The 26539-nt window shown below is 37.7% G+C and overlaps 1 protein-coding gene across 3 annotated transcripts in view; it reads left to right on the top strand.

Annotated features, from left to right (window-relative positions):
• The window catches only part of LOC134350483 (BRD4-interacting chromatin-remodeling complex-associated protein-like), a 49760-nt gene extending 37195 nt beyond the window's left edge, over window positions 1-12565 (top strand). For 2 of the 3 annotated variants that reach the window (XM_063055696.1, XM_063055698.1), the window contains 4 exons: window positions 910-1058; window positions 5345-5439; window positions 5631-5733; window positions 9820-12564. In XM_063055696.1, coding sequence (XP_062911766.1) covers window positions 910-1058; window positions 5345-5439; window positions 5631-5733; window positions 9820-10760 — 1288 coding nt within the window. In that variant the 3' untranslated portion in view covers window positions 10761-12564. Of the gene's footprint in view, window positions 1-909; window positions 1059-5344; window positions 5440-5630; window positions 5734-9819 lie in introns of all 3 variants that reach the window. The other variant, XM_063055697.1, reaches the window with a different exon arrangement.
• Window positions 12566-26539: the final 13974 nt, after the last annotated feature.

The following is a 26539-nucleotide window of genomic DNA, read 5'->3' as shown; positions in this document are numbered from 1 at the left end:
ATTTTCATCTCAAAATTATGAATCATTTCTAAAAATTAAGTATTCTAATTAATTATTAACATGCCAAGTGTCCATCCACATCCCATTTGAACCCACATCATTTAGTAAAGTCACCAGTAATAACGCAGCCTGGCTTGGCATCTTTGATTGCCTTTATTCACTGCAATTTTTATCACAGTAGACTGTTCATAAAATTTTGTGTAGTGCAATATTCACATTACGCATTAGTGTATTCTGTACGATGCATTATTTGCATCCACGTGTATGTTAGAACTTCTGCAACAGTAATGTTAAAATTTCTTCATCAACTCTTGAATGAAGTGTTTCAAATTTGAACTTATGTGCCTTGGGGTGCAGTGATGGAAACAAGTCACACTGATATTGTCACTTTTCATCTGAAAAAAGAGCAGATCTTCAATCAGTCAGGCTATGTTGATTGAAAAGTTAAAGACCAAATGCTAGTATATTACCTGTGTCCGCTTATTGTAGTGATTTGATTTGTTAAGCTGTGCTGTTTTCCTCAAGTAGATGTCATGAGCTACTTGACATCTGCATGAAGAAAACAGTAGATTTTGAAGTATTCTTCAATATTTACTCCCACAGTATAATTCAGCTTCTCCCCATCATTTCTAAGCTGAAGTATTGCAGCAGATAGAGGGATAAGTTGGGGGTTTCTCCAGCCATTATTTTAACTTTTCTCTAAGCTGTTTCCTTTTATATTAACCCCAAGCATTTCATTGGTTAGTTATTGTTGTATGTGATAAAAACAAAATATCTTTTACTATTTCTGTTATTAAACAGTTACCATTGCTGTAAAATCAGCACAGCATATTTTTGAGTTTTAGATCCATAAACAAGTTTTTAAAAATCATGATTGAGAAGTAGTGTTATTTTATTGTTTTATATAAGGATTCTTCAGCAATTACGAGAAGAACAAAGAAATGTTCTACAACCTGACTATAAAACACCATTCAGGTCAAAAGAGGATGCCATGCAAAGGCTTCTGCCATATCATGTGTTTCAAGGCAAATTACCTTCTCAAGAAGAATTTCAGAAAGGTCAGTTTCCTGAGTATTTTAGTTTCATCTTTATATCAGATGTACCAAGCTTCTAATTTTATATAGCTACGTGTAGATCTCTGGAAGTATTGGGGGCAGCAATATTTTGAATTGATTTATCCATAGCCAGCTAACCATCCTCTGTGCCATCATTCGTTCTGCACTGCAAGGATCTCCTGTAGGTTATAATGTAAGTGCACAACGGCCTTTCATTATTGCCTGTAACTGAACACGGCATGAAGAAGTCATGAAATACAAATAAAGGAACTATTATTGCTGCATATTGTATATGATACTGGGTGCACTGGCATCAATGGACAGTTGAGAGTGTATTTTTTAGATGAGGAGGTCTTTGGTCATCTTTGTTCTTAAAATATAAAGTTTTATAGTTTGATTTCTATACATATAAAAAGAAAGCAATCACACTTTTGTGAAGTGTTGTATTTTGGGAAGGTACAGTAAACCAGGGCAGAACAGATACTGTGAATGACAGGACCCTGTGGGGGAACACGTGCATAGTTTCCTGAAAGTGGTGACACAGATAGGGCAGTGCAGAATGGCACGCTTGCCTGCATCACATATTACAACTGTACAAGACTTTGGTGGCACTGCATCTAGAATATTGTGTGCCATCTGGTGGCCACACAATTGGGAAGATGTAGTTGCGTTAGAGAAGGTGCAGAAAAGATTCATGGGAATGTCACCTGGACTGGACGGCTTGAGTTGTAAGGAGAGGCTGGAACTGTTTTCCTTGGTGTGACGGAGCTCGAGGGTTGATCTGAGAGGCTTATAAATCATGAGAGGCACGGATAAGATTGATGGTCACAGTCTTTTTCCCAGGGTAGGGGAGAATAAAATTATAAGGCATAGGTTTAAAGTGAGAGGGGAAATATTTAAAGAGGACTAAAGGGCAATCACAGAACATGGTGGATATAGGAATGAACTGTTAGAGGTGATGGAGGTGGAGGCAGCTACACCTTTTAAAAGGCATTTGGATGGATACAAGGATAGGAAAGGTTTAGAGGGTTATTGATCTAATGTAAGCAAATGGGATTAGTTCAGGAAGGCACTTTGGTCAGCCTGAAGGACCTGTTTCCATGCTGCATAACTTTATGGCTTTTTCTGCATTGCCCTTTCAGTCTTGATATTTTTTTCAGTCTTGATATTTTTGTTACTCATTTGAATTTTTAAAAAAGCCTTTTCACTTGTTCAAATCCAGGAGTGCATTGAAATTTTTCATCACTCTTAGGATGCTGCTTCAATTGTTTTAAACACTGCACTCTATAAAGTGTTTGTTCTGCTTCAGCACTTCCCATGTTCATTAGGTTTATGTTTCTGTTTAAGTTTTCATGTTTCAGTAGTAATTTAATGTTTTGCCTGTTAATTATCAGGACGTTGGGATATGTCAGCTTTCAGATAATGCACCAAATTCCCAAATACTTTTTCTTTACTAATATTTTCATTAGTTCCTCATTCTCAATAGATCCTTGATTCTCAAGTATATTTGTCAGGTTTTGCTTAATTATTAGCATCTTTAAAAATAACTTTAAGGTAAAGTCCATCTAAGGTTCATTGGTATCAGTCAGTACTTAAACAGTCTGAGGATGCTTTGAATGTAGATTCATAAAGTTCTGAATGTAGATTCATAAAGTTCATAAAGTTATGAATGTAGATTCATAAAGTGGATGCTTTGAATGTAGATTCATAAAGTTCTGTAAATCATCTACTTGTAGAATGGCATTGCTCTGGGATGTAAGAGTAGCAGATAATTTGGAGTAGCTGCTCATGTACATCACGTCTAAAGGCAGTCGAATTCAGATGAAGAGAAATGGCTTAATAAAAATTACTCAGCTGCCTATGCTGAAGATTCATAACAACAATTATAATTAAATTCATTACTTCCATCGATATGTATATTATGTATGGTATAGAGTTAATGAACATAATCTGCTCCCCCATTTCACTAGGATATCCAGATTTCCAGTAGGAAAGTTTCAATTTATGAGATGTGATTCATCTGTAATTTAAAAAAAAAATGCGAATTTGCTATTCTTTTAAGAAATGAACCTAACAATTTTAAAAATATTTAAATTTCTTTCTTTGGAACAACGCTTAAATATTCCTGAAGTGTTACAGAATCATGTTATGGCTTTACGACAGTGATTTATTAATGGGTTTGGACCTACTTCTTGATATCTGATGTTCATACCAGCACTAACAATTGAAAATGGGCTCTCCCTGGTCTGGCACCTTCACAACTGTTTGAGTCAATTTTTAGAACAGCAGTATTTCTCCACGTGTACATTGTTGTTTTATGCCATATATGTGATCGTATGATCATATGACTTCATTTCCTCCTTTGCACTGCTAGAGAGGTTAGTTTGTGTTCTGAGGAAAGAGCATTGATGATCACATTAAGAACAACTGTGCTCTTATCGCACTAAACTGGACTAGGATTCTGGTAAGGTAACTCCTAATATCTTGTAATTTTTGGGAACCACTCTCTCCTCCCCACCTCCCCTAATAGTACATATTTGCCTCCAATTTGTATCCTGCTCCAATACTTTTCTGCTGATTTTCTCTCGCCAGATCTGGCTTTGTCTAGGCTGTATTTTTCTCAATACATTCTGTAGTGCACCAAGAAGTATGTACCCATTGTATTATCAGAGACCTTATTACAACGTTTGTAGATTAGATTAGATTATGAGCACACTCAGTCCTCGTTTATTGTCATTTAGTAATGCATGCATTAAGAAATGATACAATATTCCTCCAGTATGATATCACAGAAACACAAGACAGACCAAGACTAAAACTGACAAAAACCACATAATTATAACATATAGTTACAACAGTGCAAAGCAACACCGTAATTTGATAAAGAACAGACCATGGGCATGGTTAAAAAAAAAGTCTCAAAGTTCCGATAGCCCCATCATCTCACGTAGACCGTAGAAGGAAGAAAAACTCTCCCTGCCATGAACCTCCAGCGCCGCAAACTTGCCAATGCGGCATCCTGGAAGCACCCGACCACAGCCGACTCCGAGTCAGCCCAAAACTTTGAGCCTCCGACCGGCCCTCCGACACCGAGCACCGAGTGCTTCGACCCCGGCCCCGGCCGCCAAGCAACAGGCAAAGCTGAGGATTCGGGGCCTTCCCCTCCAGAGATTCTGGATCGCACAGTAGCAGCGGCAGCGAAACAGGCATTTCAGAAGTTTCACCGGATATTCCTCCGTGCTTCTCACATCCGTCTCCATCAAATCAGGATTGTGCACGGCATCCTACTTGACAGATAACCGATATTCATTCCGGAGTGGCCACTGCGCGCTGCGTTGCGCTGCCATCTTAATAAAACTGTCGTATATTATAGTAAATTATAGTAGAGATATGGAGATTAGTAATGACCCACCTCTTAAATGACCTGTATTCGGATGAATTTTCCATTGAATTATAACAAATGGCCACTCAACCATTTGTCTTACTGGTTGAGGAGGAGCTATCCAGCCTTATCCCAAGTCTACCCCCTTCACTGATGCAGCCTGACTTGGTGAGTTCCTCCCATTTTTGTATGTTGCTCAAGATTTCCAACATTTGCAGAATCTCCTGTGTCTAGCATTAAGTCTGTGGCCCTGCAATTTACAGCTCCAGAGAGACATTAGGTACTTTTTAAGTGCATTTAGAGTTTCTAGTTTTTCCATTCTTCAGGAAATGAGTTCCAGACGTCAACCACCCTAAGGATATTTTTTCCTTCCTCCTCTCTCCTTTAATCTTTTTAGTTTAAAACTATGCTGCCTGATTTGATCATGTCTTTCCCCCATAGAGCATATCACAATCACCACGAAGGAAAATAGATTTCTTCAATACACACTTTCCTCTGCGCTCAGCCTCTGTCTTACCAAAGTAAACAATCTCAGCATATCCAGTTCCTTTGCTCAGCTACAGTTGGCTTTTATTTTTGAATACACAGAGCTAGAATTTAGGAGTTGCTTCTTGCAAACCTTTTAACTTTTGAGAACAATTAATATGCTTGTTTGGAGTGATATAACAGAATAGGAAAAAAAAATGTTTTTTAACACCAGGTATGTGAGAGTGTGTGCAGACATTTGAATTTGATGCTGTACAGTTTTTTTTTCTTTGAAGTCAGTGGAACTGAATGCCGGAGGGTGAGTAAATCCACTAGGAAGTGCTCTCAAATACCCTTAGTGTGATTGACTAAGAGTGAAAATTGCCTTCATTGTGCTTTGAAATTGACAATTATTATTATTTGTATTCATTTTTTTACCTAGTGGATAACGAATTTGAAGATGTCTCTGTGCAATTGCTAAAGCGGACTCAGATGATGCTGAGCAAGTATAGAAAACTGTTGTTGGAAGATGCAGTGGTAAGTACTATTAAAATGAGAATGTGTCTCTTAGTGTAGGTTCTATATTTCCCTAGTTGCAAAGATCTGCGGGAAAATACACTAAACGAAAACTAAAATAGCATTATCAGCATTTCACTATATAAGTAATTGAAAGTGAAGTTGAATATTACTTTGCTTAGTTATACTAATTTTTATTTGCTTGGCTTTAGCGTGTAAATCCCTCTGCTGAAATGGTTATGATTGAACGAATGTTCAATCAAGATGAGAAAATATCCCTTATCCAAGACAAACGGTTTTCTTTGGAGGATTCTGGTAAGTGCTGTGGCACTTTTGACGACTGGTTATTTGTGTAAAAATATGCAAATTAAAAATGTATTTTAAAATATTTAATTCCATTAACAATGAAAAGTAAAAATATTGCTCAATCCTAATAAAATATTGCTCAATTCTAATAAAATATTGCTCAATTCTAATAGTGCTGACTTTATGAACTTCTTTCAAAGCCTTGACTAGTCCTATTAAAGTTCAAAGTTCAAATTACATTTATTATCAAAGTTTGTATGCTGTATACAACCCTGAGATTCATCTTCCCACAGATAGCCACGAAATAAAGAAAACAATGGAACACGTTTAAAGAAAAACATCAATGCTCAATGCGCAGACAAAAAAAGAACAAATCACACAAACGGCAAAAAAATGACTGAAAAACACAGAATAGAAAGCCCCAAATCACAAAGGCGTCGGGAGAATCCAGGCATGTTCAGTTCAGCACAGTTCAGTTCAATCCAGCGCCTCGACTCTCGCTATCTGCAGGCTACAGTGCTAGCCTGCCCCAATCAAAATCACACAAAATAGCAACAGAAAAGGAGTGTCCAGAAACCAGAAACACATCATAACGTGAACTACAGAGTTCAGTCCACAAGCACGTAGATTAAACCTTGCCCACGACCCGTGGACTCTGGCAGCATCGAGCGAGTGGGACAGAGACTGTTCATAGGCACCTTCCTCCAGGAGCAGCGAGTGATCACACGCAGGTAGATGGTGCTGAGCACCTGTCCGCCTTCTGCTCTTGGAATTACTAATGCTAATACTAATAATTATGTTAGGCTGCTGTTTATTGACTGTAGTTCGGCATTTAACACAATCATTCATACAGTTCTGATCAAAAAGCTCCAAAACCTAGGCCTGTGTACCTTCTTTTGCAACTGAATCCTCAGCTTCCTCACTGGAAGATCACAATCTGTGCAGATTGGAAATAACATCTCCACCTCACTGATAATCAACACTGGCACACCTCAGGGATGTGTGCCTAGCCTACTGCTCTAGTATCTCTACACTCATGACTGTGAGGCTAGGCACAGCTCAAATGCCATCTATAAATCAGCTGGTTGAGTGGTGGTCTAGCAATAACCTTGCACTTAACATCAGTAAGACCAAAGAATTGATTGTGGACTTCAGAAAGGGTAAGAAGAGGGAAGACATGCCAGTCCTCATCAAAGGATCAGAAGTGGAAAGGGTGAGCAATTTCAAATTCTTGGGTGTCAACCTCTCTGAGGAGCTATCCTGGACCCAACTTATCAATGCCGTTACAAAGAAGGCACGGCAATGGCTGTATTTCATTTGGAGTTTGAGGAGATTAGGTACATCACCAAAGACATTCACAAATTTTTACAGAAGTATCATGGAGAACATTCTAATTGGCTGCATCGCTATATAGTATGGTGTAGGAGGGTGGACACTGCACAGGATCGAAATAAGCTACAGAAAATTGCAAGCTCAGTCAACTCAGTTTTGGGTACTAGCCTCTCCCACATTCAGGACATCTTCAAGGATTGTCCTGGCAGTTCCATCATTAAGGATGCCTACCACACAGGGCAGGCTTCTCATTGTTACCATCAGGGAGGAGGTACAGGAGCCTGAGGGCACACACTCAGTGAATAAGAATAGCTTCTTTCCCTCTGCCACCAGATTTCCAAATGGAAACTGAGCCTATGAACATTGCCTCACTACTTATTTCTCTCTTTTTGCACTACTTAATTTCACTATATATATGTTTACTGTAATTTACAGTTTTAATTATTATGTATTGCAATGTACTGCTGCTGCATAACAACAGATGTTTCCAGCATATACCAATGATATTAAACATGATTCTGATTCTGTTTTCTTCTAAAGTAACTGGGTAGAGGTTGATTATCCTATCTTTGCTAACAGTGGGAAAAATATAAACATCTAGTGAGGTCCTGAGATAATTGAGGAGCATGGAAACTTACTCTGTATGAGATAGACCAGGATAATCAACCACAGGGGATATAGATAACATGATCTGCCATGCATGCAGTCAAATTTTCACAAACTATACTCATTTTTCTAATTTCTGAAAATCATCTCAGGAGCACAATTAATGGAGAGATAAAGTTACTTAAAAAAGATCCAGTTGCTGAGGCAGTGTGGAATGATGGGAAATTGGTCATAGATTCATACAACATGGTAATAGCCCCTTCAGGTCTAAAGGAGCAGGAAACTGGAGGTCCTTGAGCCAGTCCACTTCAGAGGTGGAGAGGGTCAACTTGAAATTCCTTGGTGTTATCATTTTAGAGGAGCTGTTCTGAGCCCAGCATGTAAGTGCAATGATGAAGAAAGCACGGCAGCGCCTACTTCTGTAGAAGTTTGCAAAGATTTGGCATGACCTCTAAAACTCAGACAAACTTATATAGATGTGTGGTGGAAGGTATATTGACTGGCTGCATCTTAGCCTGGTATTGAAACACCAATGCCCTTGAATGGAAAATCCTGCAAAAAGAATTGGATAGGGTCCAACCTATAATGGGTAAAACCCTCACCACCATTGAGCACATCTATCGGAGCTTTGTTGCAGGAAAGCAGCATCCACTATCAGGGAACCCCCGCCACCCAGGTCATCCTCTCTTCTTGCTGCTGCTGTCAGGAAGAACGTACAAGAGTCTCAGGTCTCACAGCATCCAGTTCAGGAATAGTTATTAACCCCCAATCATCAGGCTTTTGAACCAGAGGGGATAACTTCACTCAACTTTACTTGCTCCATCTATTTGTTTGTTTATTATTATTTATTTAATTTTTTTTATTATTGTTTTTTTCATTTTTTGTATTTTCACAGTTTGTTTTCTTTTGCACACTGGTTGCCTGCCCTGTGGGTACAGTCTTTAATTGATTCTGTTCTAGTTATTGGATTTATTGATTATGCCCGCAAGACAATTAATTTCTGGGTTGTATATGGTGACATGTATGTGCTTTGATAATAAATTTACTTGGAACTTCAGCCTAACTCGCCATGCCCACCAAGATGCCTATCTAAGCTAGATCAATTTACCAGTATTTGGCTCATATTCCTCGAAATCTTTTGTATTTTTTTACCTGTCTAAATGTTTGCATTTGCTTCAATCACTTTCTCTGGAAGCTCATTCCATATACATAGTGAGAAGATGTTGCCCTTCAGGTCTTCTTTAAATCTTTCCCCTTTCACCTTTAACATATATCCTGAACTTCTTGATTGCTTTTTCCTTTCCTCAAAGGCTATGCACAATCATCTTTTTTCTCACTGGCATTATTTTATACACTTCTATAAATAAGGTCAACCTTCAGTCTCCTATATTCTAAGGAATAAAGTTATAGCCTGCTCAACCTCTCCCTGTAACTCAGGCCCTTGGGTCCTAGTAACATTCTTGTCAATCTTCTTCGCACTCTTTCAATCTTCATGACATCTTTGTTTTAATAGAATGCTAAACAATATACAACACTTCCATGTGCAGCCTCCTACATAACATCCCAACTACAAAACTTAGTGTCCTGAATGATGAAAGCCAGCATGCCAAATGCTTCCTCACCACCCTGTTTACCTGTGCTGGCACTTACAGGGAACTATGTATTTGTACTCCAAGATTTCTCTGTATGACAGTGCCTGCCTTCTACACTTCTGATTTCTCACCGTGAAAGAGTGCAAAGAATATGTCCATTCAACAAAGCTAAACAGGTGCATAATCTTTATTTTCTGAACACTTTATTGGCACTCTAGCAATGCAATGCTAATAATACTACTGTTTGCCATCCTGGATTGCAGGAGTAATAAGTGTTAAGTTTTCAAAAATATTAGAGATATTTGCAGGCCCTACAGATTTCATAGGACAATGACAATTTTAGCAAGTGCTTTATAAGTGTATTTAGCCATTCTGAGAGGTCCCCAGCTGCACAATTCCTATTTACTCATCATCGATTAACTGCTAGGTCAGGGACTTCTTTATTTTTACTAGACAAGCTGAATGCTTCTATTACAACATAAATTATTTTTTTTGCTGAATATCATTGTATTGATTTAATGTTATACTGCAGTAATCCTTATCATGTTTTCCTTCCTTTATTTAGATGGCTATTTGGCAAAGTTTTGTTGTTCCTCATCTGCTTGTGTAAAATCTGTTGCTGAAACGCAACAGTTAACTACTAATATGATGCCACAAAAGTCTTCAAGCAGTCATAGTAGGCAGCCTACACCAGTGAATGCAACAATCAACCAAAAAAATGAACCTTCAAAACAGGTCCATTTAGCTTCCTCTGTGGCAGATGGGGTCAAAAACTCTTCCATTCACAGTCTCTGCATCGCTAAATCTTACAGCAGCAGCAAAGAGCTCAAATTAACTATCAAACCAGAGACAACTTACAGAGGTGGAACACAGAGTAAATCTTCAGAAATTCAAAAATGGTCTGGTACTGGAAAGGAAGGTGGTAAAAATAATGCTGGCTCTACGTCTGATTCTGTAGAGGTTCAAAGCACAAAAGTTTGTGAACCTGTTGTTGGAACTAACCAGATTTGTGACAGAGAAGAAAATAAGTTCAACACTGAGAAAAAGCACAGTAATTCTTGTGATAAAGTCACTGTAGAAAGTCTAATGAAGGAAGGTGAGAACCCTGTTATTAATAAAATAAATAATTCCATTAAATTGGAACATGATGAGGGTGACTCACAATTGCCTTGGCATGACCAGTCACAAGACAAAAGTGCAAAAAATTCTAAGCAGCAAGAGTTTACATGTGTGCAAGTTAAAGATGGTAAAGAAGCTCAGTGTGACACATCGCTACATGAACATTTGGAGAGTGCAATCAATAGCATTTTGGATCTACAGCAAGCTCAGAAACCTTCTGATAATGTAACCATCAAAAATAGCTCACCTGAAGCTGAAACTCCTCATTTTTCAGCCTTAGCTCCCGTGGAGAACTACGTAGAAAAATGTATACCAGATCATAATGAAGGCATTAGAGAAACTGACTCCATCTTGGAAGCAGCAGTAAATAGCATATTGGAATGCTGATAATGTGACTGTGGAGACACTGAAATACAGTAACAGATTGTCAGTTGTACTCAAAACTTAGAGGGATGAAGATGGGAAAAGTAGCACATTACTGAATACTGAGAACAAGCTTTTAGTTTTTCTGGAAAGAGGATGAATGCAGTAGAAACTAGGAAATAGATTTATTTTAAAGTATGGTTAGTTTGAGCTTAGGAAGGTCTATTGTAGTTTGTACTTTGAAAATAATTATGGTGGCACAAGGTGCGCATTAAGTCATTTGTTTAAAAGTCGTCAAGAGAGATATTTAATTTAATTGCTTTTTTAAAGACTAATTTCATGTAAAGTGTACTCTTCAATTTCGAGAGTGCTTTTCAGTTTGTGGTAGAAATTTATGTTTTTTAAATTGATACTTTAATGTAAAAGTATTGTTTATGAGTTATTTTTGTCTTTCATATTATGTAAGATTTTTTTGAGAATTGAGTGCCAATAAGTTGTTTTGAATAGTTAATAAGAAACATTCCCATTTAAGTCAGTTTAAAACTGGAACTCTTGAAGACGAGGTGAAAGTCAACTTTATTATTGATTTTCCGTTTTAATACCACTATGATTATATAAGGAAGGCAACTTTAGGTCTTAAAGACTGAAACTGAAAGCACAGTGTGGGTGTCCATGCTGTGATTTGTCAAACTGTAGATCTAAAAAATGATTCCGTTCCCATTTTGTGGACTTTTATTGTTTTTGTCTTGCACATGCAATTGTAAGCTTCCTTGCATAAGTGAAGAGCACAAAATACACCATTAGATCAGTTAGGCCTTACAAACTGACATCACAAGAAAAAAATGTCACTTATGAACTAAATGGTACAGTGTCTTTTATTTTAAACTCTGATTTGTGTAGTGTTCAGCTCTGGTCCTCCTTAGAAATGCTTTGTACACATTTTTAAAATATTTATAAAGATTTTTTGTAAAAAAAAACAGAAAAAAGGAAATGTCAAAGTTATTTTTGTTATATTAGTTCAGTACATATATATAAAGTGTGGTAAAACATGATCAGAGTGAATTATTAAGAAGTATTTTAGTTAGATGCTAATGAAACACTGAATCAACTTGTCAAATGAGCCAAAGAATTCAACAAAACTGATTTGTGTTGGTCTTTTAATTTATTGAAGATTATATGTGTATTCAGATTTGTAGCACTGCAGGCTAGTGGCAACCATTTTTCAATATTACAGTTTATTTGAATATTGTGTTGTAATTATTTATTTTGATATTCTTTGCATGAAAAGTAAGTGATAGGTATAACTAGATAGTACAGTAACATTAAGAATCTTTGAATTCTTAAATGATGGCAGAAAATTGGAAAAATTGTTTTGTGCTATGGGGGTTATTTCTTTTAAAAGAAAATATGCTTTGTGAACATTTGTTTAATTGTTTTCCTGCCAAAGATGAAACATTCTTAATTTTGTCATGTATTTTTAAGGTTAGTAAATTGAAGATTTGTATACACATAAAGCAACAATAGTCCTTGAGTTGAATCCCCAGCCTTAATTAAAATAAACTAAGGAAATGGCATGTTTCATTGGTTATTAAATTTGTAAAATCCCCATTCATGTGAATTTCATTTGGAAATATTAAATATTTTGAAGGTGAGCTTTTCAATTGACCTCTTATCATTCTACTCAGGCTGTGCTGTGCATGTTGGGACTAGGTAATAATGAGCAAATTTTTTAATGAATATAACAAAGGAAAGCTGATTAAATTGGATATTCGGACTTAGTTGTATCTTAAGTGTCATTGCTTTAGATTTTAGATGGTTTACAACATTTTTTAAGGTTTAACGTGCACTATTCCTGCAGTGCAGTTGTAAGTATCATGGATGCCAGTGGCAATCCCAGTTACAGAAGGATGAAAGTGAACAGAACAGCAATATTCTCTGTTTGGTTTGTGTCCCTTTGTGTACTATACTGTTCTGTTCTGTTCTATTCTATGTTTTATGTTAGTAGAGAGTTCATAGCTCCCTGAAAGTGACTATATATGTAGGTGGATAGAGTAGTAAAACAGGGCATTTGTTATGCTTGCTTTCATAGATCAAAGTATAAAAGTTTGGATATCATGTTGTTGTGATACAAAGCATTGTTTTGATTGCATTTAGATTATTGTATACCTTTCTGGCAACTGCACTACAGGAAGGATGTGGTAGTAATGCAGAGAGTGCTGAAGACATATCAGAATGTTGTCTGGAATGGGGAGGGAGGGCTGCGTTAGATAGGACGGATTATGTACATTGAGTTTATTCTCAATGAGATGTAGGAGGCTGAGTGATGACCACATAGAGGTTGATGAAATTATGAAGGGCATATATAGGATATACATCTTTCTTTCCCTCAGAACAGGGAGTCTAAAACTAGAGTGCACAGTTTTTACTGTTTACATTATTGTAAACATATACTGTCAATTCATTATAAATGGTTCATTGAGGTAGTACAAGGTTAAAAAAGTACAGAGTGCAGAATAAAGTGTTACACTTACGGAGAAAGTGCACTGCAGGGAGACAAGTGCAAGGTTATCGTGAAGTACATTGAGGTCAGAATTCCATCTTATTGTATTAGAGAACCATTCAATAGTCTTATACCAGCAGGATAGAAACTGTCCTTGAGCTTTGTGGTATGTGCCTGATGGGAGGGGAGAGAAAAGACAATGACTGGGGTGGGTGGGGTCTTTGATTATGCTGGCTGCCTTACTGACGAGAAATGTAGACAGTATGTGGAGGGGAGGCTGGATTCTATGATGTGTCCACAACTCTGTGGTTTCTTGCGGTCGTGGGCAGAGCAGTTGTCATACTAAGCCATGATGAATCTGGATAGGATACTTTTAATTGCATTGATAAAAAGTGGTGAGGGTCAAAAGAGACAAGCCTGAGGAAGTAGAGGTGCTGGTGAGCTTTATGGCTGTGGCAGCTACATGGTGGGAGCAGGACAGGCTATTGCTGATGTTCACTCCTAGACTCTTAGTATTGGGACAAATAGCCACTATGACTTGGGGAACCAGCTTCAAAATGAAGAAAAATGAAATAAGTGCGGCCTGTTTACCTACCATCCAAGACCAAATCAGAATTTCTGATGAATTGTTTAGTTTCAGGAAAAATAATCTTTTGAAACCCAGTAGACATATAAACTGAAATGCCATTCTCAAATACTTCATGAAATTTCCTCAGTTCTTTTATCAGTTGATATGTTACTTTTAAATATGTCTTTAAGAAATACTGATTAAAAGTTCATCTGAAGAAAGGCCTTCACATACTAGCTGATCTTAATATTAAGTTTATTGTTTATTTTCTGTTGGCAGTTTCTATTCTGCTTTGACAAATTAATTTCAAACACTGAAGTTCACACACTTCCGATAAACTGACAGTTACACTGTGATAGTTGGTTTCTACCTCCTCAGAACCAGGTTGGTAATGTGAACTGAACAAAATAAAATTTGAAACTTAACAAGGCCTATTTGTGATACTAAGTACAGCCATATAGAGTAATATTCACTGTGCTGTCTGCTCTCCACCCACCCCCCTCCAGCTGCTTGCATGTTTATCAATTCCCAATCTACTGAGACTTCGTGCATTTTAACGTAAAGAATAGCTATTCCCAATCTAAAGCAAGCCAACGGACTTGCACTTTATTTTAATGCCCCAGTACGTACCTCCCTGAAGAAATAGAGGAAACTGGGAAATGTGTTTACTATTTAGAACATAGAATAGCACTTACAGCACAGTACAGGCCCTTCGGCCCACAATGTGCTGACTCTTAAACCCTACCTTCCATATAACCCCCCACCTTAAATTCCTCAATTTACCTGTCTAACAATCTCTTAAATTTCACTAGTGTATCTGCCTCCACCACTGACTCAGGCAGTGCATTCCAGGCACCAACCACTGTCCGAGTAAAAAACCTTCCTCTGCTATCCCCCTTGAACTTTCCACCCCTTACCTTAAAGCCATGTCCTCTTGTACTGAGCAGTGGTGCCCTGGGGAAGAGGTGCTGGTGGTCCACTCTATCTATTCCTCTTAATATCTTGTATACCTCTATCATGTCTCCTCTTATCCTCCTTCTTTCCAAAGAGTAAAGCCCTAGCTCCCTTAATCTCTGATCATAATGCATACTCTCTAAACCAGGTAGCATCTTGGTAAATCTCTGGTGTACCCTTTCCATTGCTTCCACGTCCTTCCTATAGTGAGGCGACCAGAACTGGACACACTACATCGTTACCCCGCGACTCTTAACCTCTACCCCTTGACTTATGAAAGCTAACACCCCATAAGCTTTCTTAACTACCCTGTCTACCTGTGAGGCAACTTTCAGGGATCTATGGACATGTGCCCCCAGATCCCTCTTCTCCTCCACACTACCAAATATACTGCCATTTACTTTGTACTCTGCTTTGGAGTTTGTCCTTCCAAAGTGCACCACCTCACACTTCTCCGGGTTGAACTCTACCTGCCACTTCTCAGCACACTTCTGCATCCTATCAATGTCTTTCTGCAATCTTCGACAATCCTCTACACTATCCACACCACCACCAACGTTTGTGTCATCTGCAAACTTGCCAACCCACCTTTCTACCCCCACATCCAGGTGGCTAATAAGAATCACAAAAAGCAGAGGTAATTGTTTAGGAAGGCCATTTGAAGATGTTGATATATAGTGGATCTGGTCTTGTTTTTTATTTCTGAGTTATCTTTTTTAGAGTGATGAGCGATTTCTCTTGTAAGCTGTAAGAAAATTTGCAATATTTAGTTAATGGTGGGGTAGCACAGCACCATAAAACAATGGAAAGCAGCAAAGGAAAATGTTGCAATGAGAACCTAAGGATTATTGGTACAATTATGTAAAAAAAACTACCTGGAACACATAAGATACTCTGGATCCAATTAGTTGACAGTTGATATTATAGACGTATAAGGTGTTTCAGATATTATCTTTATAATATGTATATAAAAATGATAGTGATATTGTAGACTTGGATCCTTTACAGCAAACAAAAGCAATTCTGCTCATCTGCAAGGAAAGATTAAGAAAAGTGTTGCTGATACTGTCATATGTAAAATGTTCATGATTTATGTCTGATCAAATATGAATTGGTACATGACTATACCTGTTTATCTTTGATGAGAAATGACCATCATATAAACAAGGTGTAATTAATGGGAGACAATTAGTTTTTTTTTAGGATGTGAAAATTGCAACAAGCATTCAAGTGCCCGTCAGGTTTCTGTGTTGCAGGAAATGACTTAGGAAAGGTTATTGTCATATTTCTCTTCTGCTAAAATCAACCTGAAGGCTGAATGTTGGTTGTCATCCTGCTGTCTGTGAGATTGCTATACTTCATTTTGTTAGTGTATTTCTTACATTGAAATAATGAGTACAATTTTAAAGTGCTGCATTGATTGTAAAGTGCTTTGGGATTTCTTCGGGTTGTGAAAAGCTGAATGTTAATGTGAGTTCTTTTCTATTCATGGGAATTGGAGAACATTCAACCCGTTGCCATTGATCTATGTCATGGCTCATTTGTATCATAATTTCAACCAACAATGTTGGATTTGAAAGCTTTAGTTGACCTGGCCTCGTGGAATAGATCTTGATTTTGATTAAATTAAAACAAAGGAAATCAGCAGCCCTCTAATTTCTAAGTATTGGTGGCAAACTGCTTAGATTTAACCATATTACAACAAAACAAATGTTAACCATTAAAAACACATTAAATTTGTGTAAATTTGAATTGGAGATAAAATTTTTACCATAAAATTGTGCCTTGTTGTGTCTATCCTGACAAGTAGAAATGGCTTCTGAGGCTGCTAAAAGTATTACTGGACATGGAACAGGTAATCCAATTAGTTGCACCTTTCACCCTTGAACAATAGAATACCATAATTGGATTTGTTAGGAGTTTAGTTCTTACTCTATTTTATGTTGCATGATATGAAACTAGTAAGCTTTGTTTAGTGGCTTAAATATTCTAATAATAAACTCAAGCTTACACTGAAAATTGTCAGAGTAAAAGCAAACACTGCAATCTTTTTTCAGGTTAGGATAAAAGAAAATATTGGAAAATAGATTGAATTGTTCATTATGTTTTGAAATAATGCTGCAAATACAGAGTTTTCTGAATTAAAGATATCGTACCTGTAAAACCAGAGGTCACTTCAAGGTTAATGCCCCGTGGTTCAAATTTCTAGTTTGCTTAGTTCTATAAATGTGTAAGATTATTATCAAACAAATGATAATCTCAAATAACCCCTTTTATTAATTGCAATAGTTTGATGTTGGAAATTCTAAAAGAAGGTTAATGTTTTATACTTGATTGAAGAGCTGGAAGACCTATGCCACAGATTATTTTGAAAGGAAAGCTAAGTGATTATGGTTCACCTTTTTAATATGATAATAGATGCTCAGAAACTAGTGATGAGCAATGCTTGGACAGTATGTTTCGACTTCCTACTGTGTAGAGCCACCTCCTATCCTCAATCAAGTTATGAAGGGATTTTATAGATACAAAAGAGGTGCTTTTACTCTTGTGAGTGTCTAAAAGCAAGAGCAGGGGATAGTTATTTTTCCATAAAAAATTTGTGTGTAACCTTTGCACACAGACCTGCTAAAATGTGGAACTTAGTGTCATGTAGGGCAACAGGCAAAATTTTGCACTAAGTGGAAATTGAGATTAATACACAAAGGGAAAAGTAAACTGCCTGGATTAAACAGCATGTCCTTTGAGGAAAGGTTGAGGTGCTAGGTTTTTTATCCTTTGGAGTGAAGGAGCATAAGAGGTGGTTTGATGGAGGTGTGTAAAACGATAAGGGGCATAGATAGAGTGGATAGCCAGCACCTTTTTCCCAGAGCAGCAATGGCTAATACAAGAGAGCATAATTTTAAGGTGATTGGATGAAAATATTGAGGGATGTCAGAGGTATGTATTTTTCACAGAGTGGTAAGTGCCTGGAACATACTGCCAAGGGTGGTGGTAGAGGCAGCTATATTTGGGACATTTAAGAGACTCTTGGATAGCCATATGGATGAAAGAAAAATGAACTATGTGGGAGGGAAGGGTTATTTGATCTTGGAGTCCATTAAAAGGTTAGCACAACAAAGTGAGCTAAAGGGCCTGTACTGTGCTGTATGTTCTAATCATGTATGTTATTACAGTGAGATAATAGAGCTTAAAAGAAAGCTTACTTGATAAGCAATGGCTAATGTCTATCTGAGCCGTTTGTCTGTATCTGCTGTAAATTTTATACCAGTTCTCAATAGTTGCCATTCAAAACTCATCTTCTGGGGTTCTTTTTAACATTGGTCTACATCTTTTTTTTATATAACAACCAATTCTTAAGACTGCCATATTATTATTTTTGAAAGACTTTTAATTTTTACAATCTCATTCAATAACATTAGATGATATTAGCATGAGCTACTTCAGATCAATGTTTTCAGTACCAGTACGAGTACCATCATGTTGTATGGTAAGGATTCTTACCTACTGGTTACTGATACCTGAAGACCAAAAATAAGATGATTTTAATATATTTTGTAAAAAAAAGCACTGCAAAGGCTGTAACACATAGTAGGCCTCGAGAAGGCTTGAATAACCCAAAGTGAAATATTGGCTTAACTGTTTAAATAACAGGTTATAAAGTAAAAGGGCAAAGAAATTTACTTTTGAATAGCGTCATTTACAACCCCAGATGTCAAAAAGTGCTTTACTGCCAATTAAGTTGTAAAATAATTAGCTTGGTAAATGAAACAACCAGGTTCCACAACATAAAATGACACAAAATGAAAATCTTAAAGACAAATATGATTCAAGAATTTGCTTTGGTGGTGTTGGCTGTATTTAAAAAATGTTTTTGGTGATGGCAGCATTTATTACTCTTTACTAATTACATTTGAGAAGTTTTAAAGATCCATTTTCTTAAATTGTTGCAGTCCATCGTGTTGTTGGATAGGTGATTCTGGATTCTAGTCTCAATGATGATGAAGGAATGGAGAGTACATCTCTTGGAGAGAAATCTACAGATCACTTGTTGGAGCTGCAGTTATCTGAGCAAATGAGGGCACGCCATTACACTGCAAACCCGTGCTGTGTAAGTGGTTGGAAAGCTTTAGGGTGTCAAGAGATACACCATTCAATGCAGGATACTTGGATTCTGACTGAAATTTTGTGGTTGCTCCAGTTAAATTTCTCATGTCTGGTAAATATCCAATGTTAAAGGTATGTCGATAGACTCTTGTCAGAGAAGGGCTTTGTCTGGCATTTTGTGGCCATTTTAATCATTTCATAACAATTAACATCTTAAATAACTATTTTGCTGGTATAAAGTTCCAATTTGAATTTTTTTCTTAGATTTTCTCTCTTGAATGATGACACATTTTTCCTTTTGACCTATTGTTTCTTCTAAATGCAGTACAGTGAACTTTGCTTGGCTGCTCATCATCCACAAAGGAACTGTGGGTCTAGGATGGCATTCTTCTGGCAGGTTGCTATTGCTGCCTACAAACCTGGCACTTGCTTCTAGACACACTGATAATATTGCTAGCCTAATACAGGCAGCCAGCCTTCCTTTATTGCCACCCTACTGGATTCCAGATGTATGTCCCCATTGTTCAACTGGATGGCTAGTTTACTGAGAGGTATTGGATCGTAAAAGTTGCATCTGCAGGATAATATTGCAGTTTTGCTCTTCCATCATTTTGTAGGTTTACATTTTTGCAAAAGACTGGAGATTATCCATATTTTGTGTTTTAATGTTGATCTGGGGTGTTTTAATTTGATTTGCAGCAGGAATCTTAAACTGTTGAAAACTTCTTGAAACTGTTGAAAATGTAGCAGAAATCTTAAGTTGTTGTAAACTTCTTTATAGACCTTCTCTAGAAGATGCTTAACATTCTTTAAAGTACACAGAGGAAAAATCACATTGAAGTAAATGGCATCTACCATGCAATGTGTTCAGATGGTGAAGCTGGCAGTAAAATATGTTTCTATAACAGTAATGTAGGGGTGGCAGACTCTGGGTAGCTACTATGAAATTTATGATTTTATATACAGAAATGTAAGCACACTTGTCTTCGATTTTTATTAATGGCAAATTCTGGCCTTTTGTCACAGGATATACTTAGCAAAATAAATTACTTCCAGAAAAGCATAAAGTATTTTTGAATTACAAACTACAAATAAATAAAATAGATATAGTTTGGTTATAAAACAATAGCAATCATTCCCTGGAAAATAGCTTCTGTATGGTATTATATTAAAATACCACTAGGTGTCAGAAGATTCCTGTCTGAAAACTTCATCTCTACTAACATTTTCAGTTTTCTGTACTTGACTTCACAGATGCTAACCTTGAATTTCATCCATCAGTGTGATCATGTGATCAGATTGAAATGGAAAAAAAACCTAGTTGCTAATTGCAAATAAAACTTGCAATTTAAAACGTGCCGGAGCCAGGACAGATCCACTGAAATGATAACACAGAGGAATTAAAAATTGCTGACCCTCTCCACCTCTGATTCCCTGATGAGAACTGGTTGATGGACTTCCAGTTTCTTCCGCCTGAAGTCAGTAATCAGCTCCTTGGTCTTGCTGACATTGAGTGAGAGGTTGTTGTTGTAGCACCACCACTCAGCCTGATTTTCAATCTTCCTCCTATATGCTGATTTGTCACCACCTTTGATTTGGCCAGCAACAGTGGCAAGCTTAAATATGACACTAGAGTTGTGCTTAGCATCAAAATCGTAAGTATAAAGTGAGTAGAGCTGGAGGCTAAGCACACAGCCTTGTGGTGCACCTGTGTTAATGGAGATTGTGGAGAAGATGTTTTTGCCAAGTCAAACTGATTGGGCTCTGCAAGTGAGGAAACTGAGGATCGAATTGTACAAGGAGGTATTCTGACCAAGGTCTTGAAGGTTATTGATTAGTTTTGAGGGATGATAATATTGAATGCCAAGCTGTAGGCAATGAAGAGTGTTCTGATGTATACATCTTCATTGTCAATTTCTTTCAGGGTTGAGTGAAGAGCCAATGAAATGGCATCTACTGTGGACCTGTTGTGATGGTAGGCAAATTGGAGCAAATCCAAGTCACTTCTCAGGCAGGAGCTGATATGTTTCATCACCAGCCTGTCATTAGAGCAGGATAATGGAATCTTTTCTGATTGACTAGATTCCTCAGTGTTTTGCAGTGAGTTATTAAAATTTACTTTGGGTTGTACAAGTCCCTATTATTCCAATCTTTCTCTCTGATATAAATTTCTCTTGCAAGTGCCAGTTAGAGAAGCAGGTTTGCTCCTATCCCTATTCCATCCAGTGAGCTAAATTTGCCCTCTTACTTGCATTTATAGATCCCATAGAGATTAAGAGATTCTGATGTGAAACAGGGCCTCTTGTGTGATGCCAGCAGTTGTGTGTGGTATCTGTTAGGGACTGGGAATTGTGCCGCTTATGTCCACAAGAGGTTGTGTTTTTGTGCATCAGGACATCACTTTCCTGTGATTGTAGACCATTGTGCACACAGCTTTTGGACATGTTCAAATACATTTTATGGTTTCTGCTTCTTTAAAACAAAACTAATAATTGAAAAACGTGCCCATATTTAGAAATTAAGAATTTTTGTAAGCAAATAAATTACACGAGTATTGAGATGTAAATTATAAAGTAAGTTAGCACCTCAAGGTGGAATAATTGAAATTCATTCAATACTTTTCTTCCATGAACAAGCAAAAGAGAATCTGCAGATGCTGGAAATCCAAGCAAAACACAAAATGATGGAGGGATTCAGCAAGCCAGGCAGCATCTATGGCAAAGATATTTTGGCTTGCTGAGTTCCTCCAGCATTTTGTGTGTGTTTTTTCCATGAACCTGTGTTTTTAAATGACAAAATACCTCTATATATGAAAACATTTTATATTCTTTAGATTCTATTATAAATAAAAATCCTTTGCAATTTGGCCATAGAAATATGGAAACTGAAGGATTATTGGATATGTATATATTTTCCATGTTCCAATTTGGCTATAAAAATTAAAATAATTTTGAAGCATCCTCTGGCTTCAGAAGAAGAGATTGTCCAGCTGATTTTTATAGTGCTGCAGTACTGCACCCAATTCAATTCACTGGAAATAGACTGAATGAGTAATGTCAGCCATGATAAATTAACTGGTGTGGAGCAGTTAAGGAGTGGTTCTCAAATGGACCAACACAAGCAGCAACCCTTTTCCAAATAATGGGCAATAGTAGAGAGAAACAGCAAACAGACTGATAAGACCGAGCCCTGTTGAGAAGGAAGCTAAAGACAACATTTTAAATGTTAGATGTTAATAATGGCATATCGCAGTCTAAGATTCCTCACAAAATTATATACATAAAAGTAACTCTTGGTTGCACCTCAGTCTTGCAGAAACAAAAAAATTGTGAGCAACATTGAAGTAGCAAAGGAAAACTATTTAAGCTAAAAAAGTGGGGGAAGGACATAAGTGCATCCAGATGAAACAGATTATAGGTTTAAGAGTTAGTCAACAGGAGGTAGAAATCTGCAAAGAAAACTACAGAGAAAAGGGTGCAGTGTTTTTTTTTCCCCTGAGAGACATGAGGCAAATCTAAATCCGGCTGCTTACATGTAAATCCTATAAGCATTAAAAATAAATGGGAGACTGTTGTGGGAGTAAAAGGAGAATGTGACCGGGAATACAAAAACATGACTAAACCCATGGGATGGAAATTAATTTAATATCTGAAGGTATAGAATGTTCAGAAGGAAAGAAAAAGATCAATAGAGTGCACCTAATGTATCGTAGGCAAATGGAAGATAAATGAAACAGGTTAAGAGTGAGCAAGCAATCTAGAGAATAAATTACCTCAGAGATTTCTTTGGTGAACAAATAAAAGCTTGCTATGTCGGGATTACAGGACAATTTTTAAAGTGGTTATAAGTAACATTTATGAGAATAGAAAAGCTGTTTTATGTGGGATAATTTGAACCTGAAACATTAACCCTGTTTCTCCATTTATAAATACTGCGCCTTCCCAAGCACTGGATGAAGTCGATGTAAGCAGATCGGGAGGGGCAGGAATAGAAAACATAGCAAGTTAAAGAGAATCATAGATACAGCAGGGAACTAGAGGTCCATGAGCCAGTCCTCATCAGAGGATCAGAGGTGGAAAGGGTCAGCAACCTTAAATTCCTTGGTGTTATAATTTCAGAGGATCTGTCCTGGAACCAGCACATAAGTGCAATTACGAAGAAGGCACGTTGGCACCTTTACTTTCTTGGAAGTTTATGAAGATTTGGCATGACATCTAACACTGAAAAACTTAGTGTGGTGCAGAGTATATTGACTGGTTGCATCCCAGCCTGGTATTGAAAAACCAATGCCCTCGAACAGAAAATCCTACAAAAAGTAGTGGATACGTCCCAGTACATCACAGGTAAAGTCGTGCAATGTTGCTGAAAAGCAGCTGCCATGATCATTGACCCCACCACCACCACCCAGGCCATGATCTCTTCTCACTGCTGCCATCAGGACCCACCACCAGGTTCAGGAACAGTTATTACCCCTCAACCATCAGCCCTTTGCCCCATCACTGAACTGCTCCCACACCTATGGACTCACTTTCAAAGACTTCTCACCTCATGTTCTCAATATTTATTGCTTATTTATTTGTTCGTTTTTTTTTCTTTTGTACTTGCCAGTTTGTTTTCTTTTGAACATTGGTTACATGTGGTGTTTCATTGATTCCATTATGGTTCTTGGATTTACTGAGTATGCCTGTAATAAAATGAAGATAAAGAAACTCAGGGTTGTATATGGTGACATAGATGTCATATGAACTTTGAAGCAGCCCCTTTGGCCCACTGAATCCATGCTGATCATCAAGCACCCATTTTTTGTCAAACAAGTTTTCTGTTTTTTATCTAAAAGATATTGGTGCAGGTGGCACCTCTAAATTGGAGGCCTTGGGTTTTACAGCAGTAAACCAGTAAATAATTTGGGGAAGAATAATTCATAATAAATTAGACAATATTAGTTGGAGAAGAGGGCAGGGACAATTTTCAGAACTAATATTAGGAGGTGATTTTCACATAGTGATCAAATCTTTAACCAGTCTTCTAGTGGTAGACATGAAGCACTGGAATCACTTGAAGGACAATAAGCTACATGAGTAGCAGAGAGATTTTGTTGGTCTGGATGGATGCACAATGAAGGGTTGGAACACTTCTAAACGCAACAGGTCAGGCAGCATCTATGGAAATGAATATACAGTTGGTGTTTCAGGCCGAGACACTTCATCAGGACTGCTGGAGTTGCTGAGTTCCTCCAGCATTTTGTGTGTTGCTCTGGATTTCCAGCATCTGCAGAATCTCTTGTGTTTACACTTTTCTAAATGTTGTGTTTTTATGTTGCCTAAAACATGGGCAAAATGCCAGTGGAATCTGGAATGGTTTGTGGTAAAAGGTCATCCCTGCCAAAGCTTGGTCAGGTGTGGGTTATATTTTATAAATAAAAATAAGAAAAGGCGAACAGTTGTGAACAATTCTAATTGCCTGCAGAATTATAGAAATGTTGCAAAGCAATAGAGGAGTTGCACAAAATGGGTGCAGGCAGAGTTGTGAGTGGGGGGATGGGGTGGATAGAAAAGAGCAATTTTGAAGGGTATTTATGAAATTAAAATGTTTGAAAATCATAATGTAACCAAAATTTGAAGTGATCAAAGCCACTGTTCAAACCACAAAGTTGCAGGTGCCCATGTGAAAAGTGAAATGAGTGTTCTTGTAGCTTCCACTAATGTTTCTTTGAACAAGAGGGCATTCACTGAGAAGCAAGAGTAGAAATGAAAGTCTTGAGGCACTGGTAATCTGTTTCACAGTTGTGGATATTTAACAACATGATATTTCAAATCAGTTTTCTTCATGTTGAGGATATTACATGGATTTAACAGGATTATCTGCATCATCAGCATGAATTCCACAATTTTATGGTCACAAAACAATCTTCACAGCATGTTTGCTGTTAATATTCGCAGTTTTGAGTTTAGTCATAGTCATAGTCATACTTTATTGATCCCGGGGGAAATTGGTTTTCGTTACAGTTGCACCATAAATAATAAATAGTAATAAAACCATAAATAATTAAATAGTAATATGTAAATTATGTCAGGAAATAAGTCCAGGACCAGCCTATTGGCTCAGGGTGTCTGACCCTCCAAGGGAGGAGTTGTAAAGTTTGATGGCCACAGGCAGGAATGACTTCCTATGACGCTCAGTGTTGCATCTCGGTGGAATGAGTCTCTGGCTGAATGTACTCCTGTGCCCGACCAGTACATTATGTAGTGGATGGGAGACACTGTCTAAGATGGCATACAACTTGGACAGCATCCTCTTTTCAGACACCACCGTCAGAGTGTCCAGTTCCATCCCCACAACATCACTGGCCCCTTACACAGAAGCCTTTGCTGTAAAGATCTCAAATGTACCAAGTTTTATTCAGTTCTGAGTAGACGTGGACACACATTGTGGAAGTGTGATATTAGCTTTAACAATTTCCCTTTGGAAAACCACATGGTGTCAGGGCGCTGAAGCAGGGACCCAATCGCAGACCAAGTACTGTGCGCACTGTGATATTTACTGAGTAGCAGGTCCAGAGGGGCAACAAAGTCGGTGTCAAAGTTCAGGCGGAGATCAAAAATTCCAGAGAAATCCAAAAACCAGAATCAGGAAACAGGCAGAGTCGATATTCGGGCAGACAGAGTTCAGATACAGTCGCTGGAAAGGCTCAGGAAAACTCACGGCACAATCCGGCAACAAGCAGGTGAAAACACAGAACAAAAATACACTGAGCAATAACCAGAGAGGCAGTTGATAGGTGGAGCATAATGAGACAGAAGTGGCAGCAAAACAGGTAATAGACAGAAACAGGTGAGAGGCAGAGTACTCGGTAATACAGGAGCCGGAGTAGAGCAGGAGCACATGGGGCATGAAAACAAACGAACACACGGCAATACAAAACCACAGACTGACGACTAGGGGGAAAACACACAAAAAGACAAAGTTCAACTGGAGGTACTGACACATGGACAGCTAATGTGAGAAATGGATAATGTCCATAGATGAGGATAATATATTGAATACAGAATTATGGAATGTTTTGACAGCAGAGTAGAGGAAGCTTTTCTCTGAATCTAGGCTATTCCTAACCTGTGAATGCATAGTGCTGACATGTCACACTACAAGTCAGCAATAGTTATAGGTGTAAGTTCATTTTGGGTGGCAGTCGTACCCTTTAGATGCTGATCATAGTGATTAGAATTGGGGAATTAATTTGAGCAAGAGCTAAGTGCATTTGGAATCTTCAGGTCAGTTAGTAGGGAGAATAGAAAATTGAGCTGCTGTCTTCCATTTCTCAGTGGTCATATGAAGAATAGATTTTGTGAAGAGTGTTTTTTTTTCTGGGTCCTCTTTGAAGAATTTGAGCTATACAATCCGAGGATCCCGTTTGAAAGCGATAAAGAGGGATAAAGAACAAATAGAAGGAAAGTTGCCCCCAGCTACAAGTATCATCTGTGCAGAAGGAAGAGGACATTTGAGAAAACGAGAGTAAACAATAGTTCCGGGCAATAATGTTCTTTATTGGCCCAAAATGTCGACTGTTCATTTATTTCCATGGATGTTGCCTGACCTGCTGAGTTCCACCAGCATTCTTGTATGTGTTGCTTTGGATTTCCAACATCTGCAGAATTTCTTTTGTTTATAATAATGTTCTTT

The sequence above is a fragment of the Mobula hypostoma genome, chromosome 8 (assembly GCF_963921235.1).
Source record: "Mobula hypostoma chromosome 8, sMobHyp1.1, whole genome shotgun sequence".
In the NCBI taxonomy this organism is placed as follows: Eukaryota; Metazoa; Chordata; class Chondrichthyes; order Myliobatiformes; family Myliobatidae; genus Mobula; species Mobula hypostoma.
Note: the sequence above shows the minus strand (reverse complement) of the source record. Positions and strands in the feature narration are given on the sequence as shown.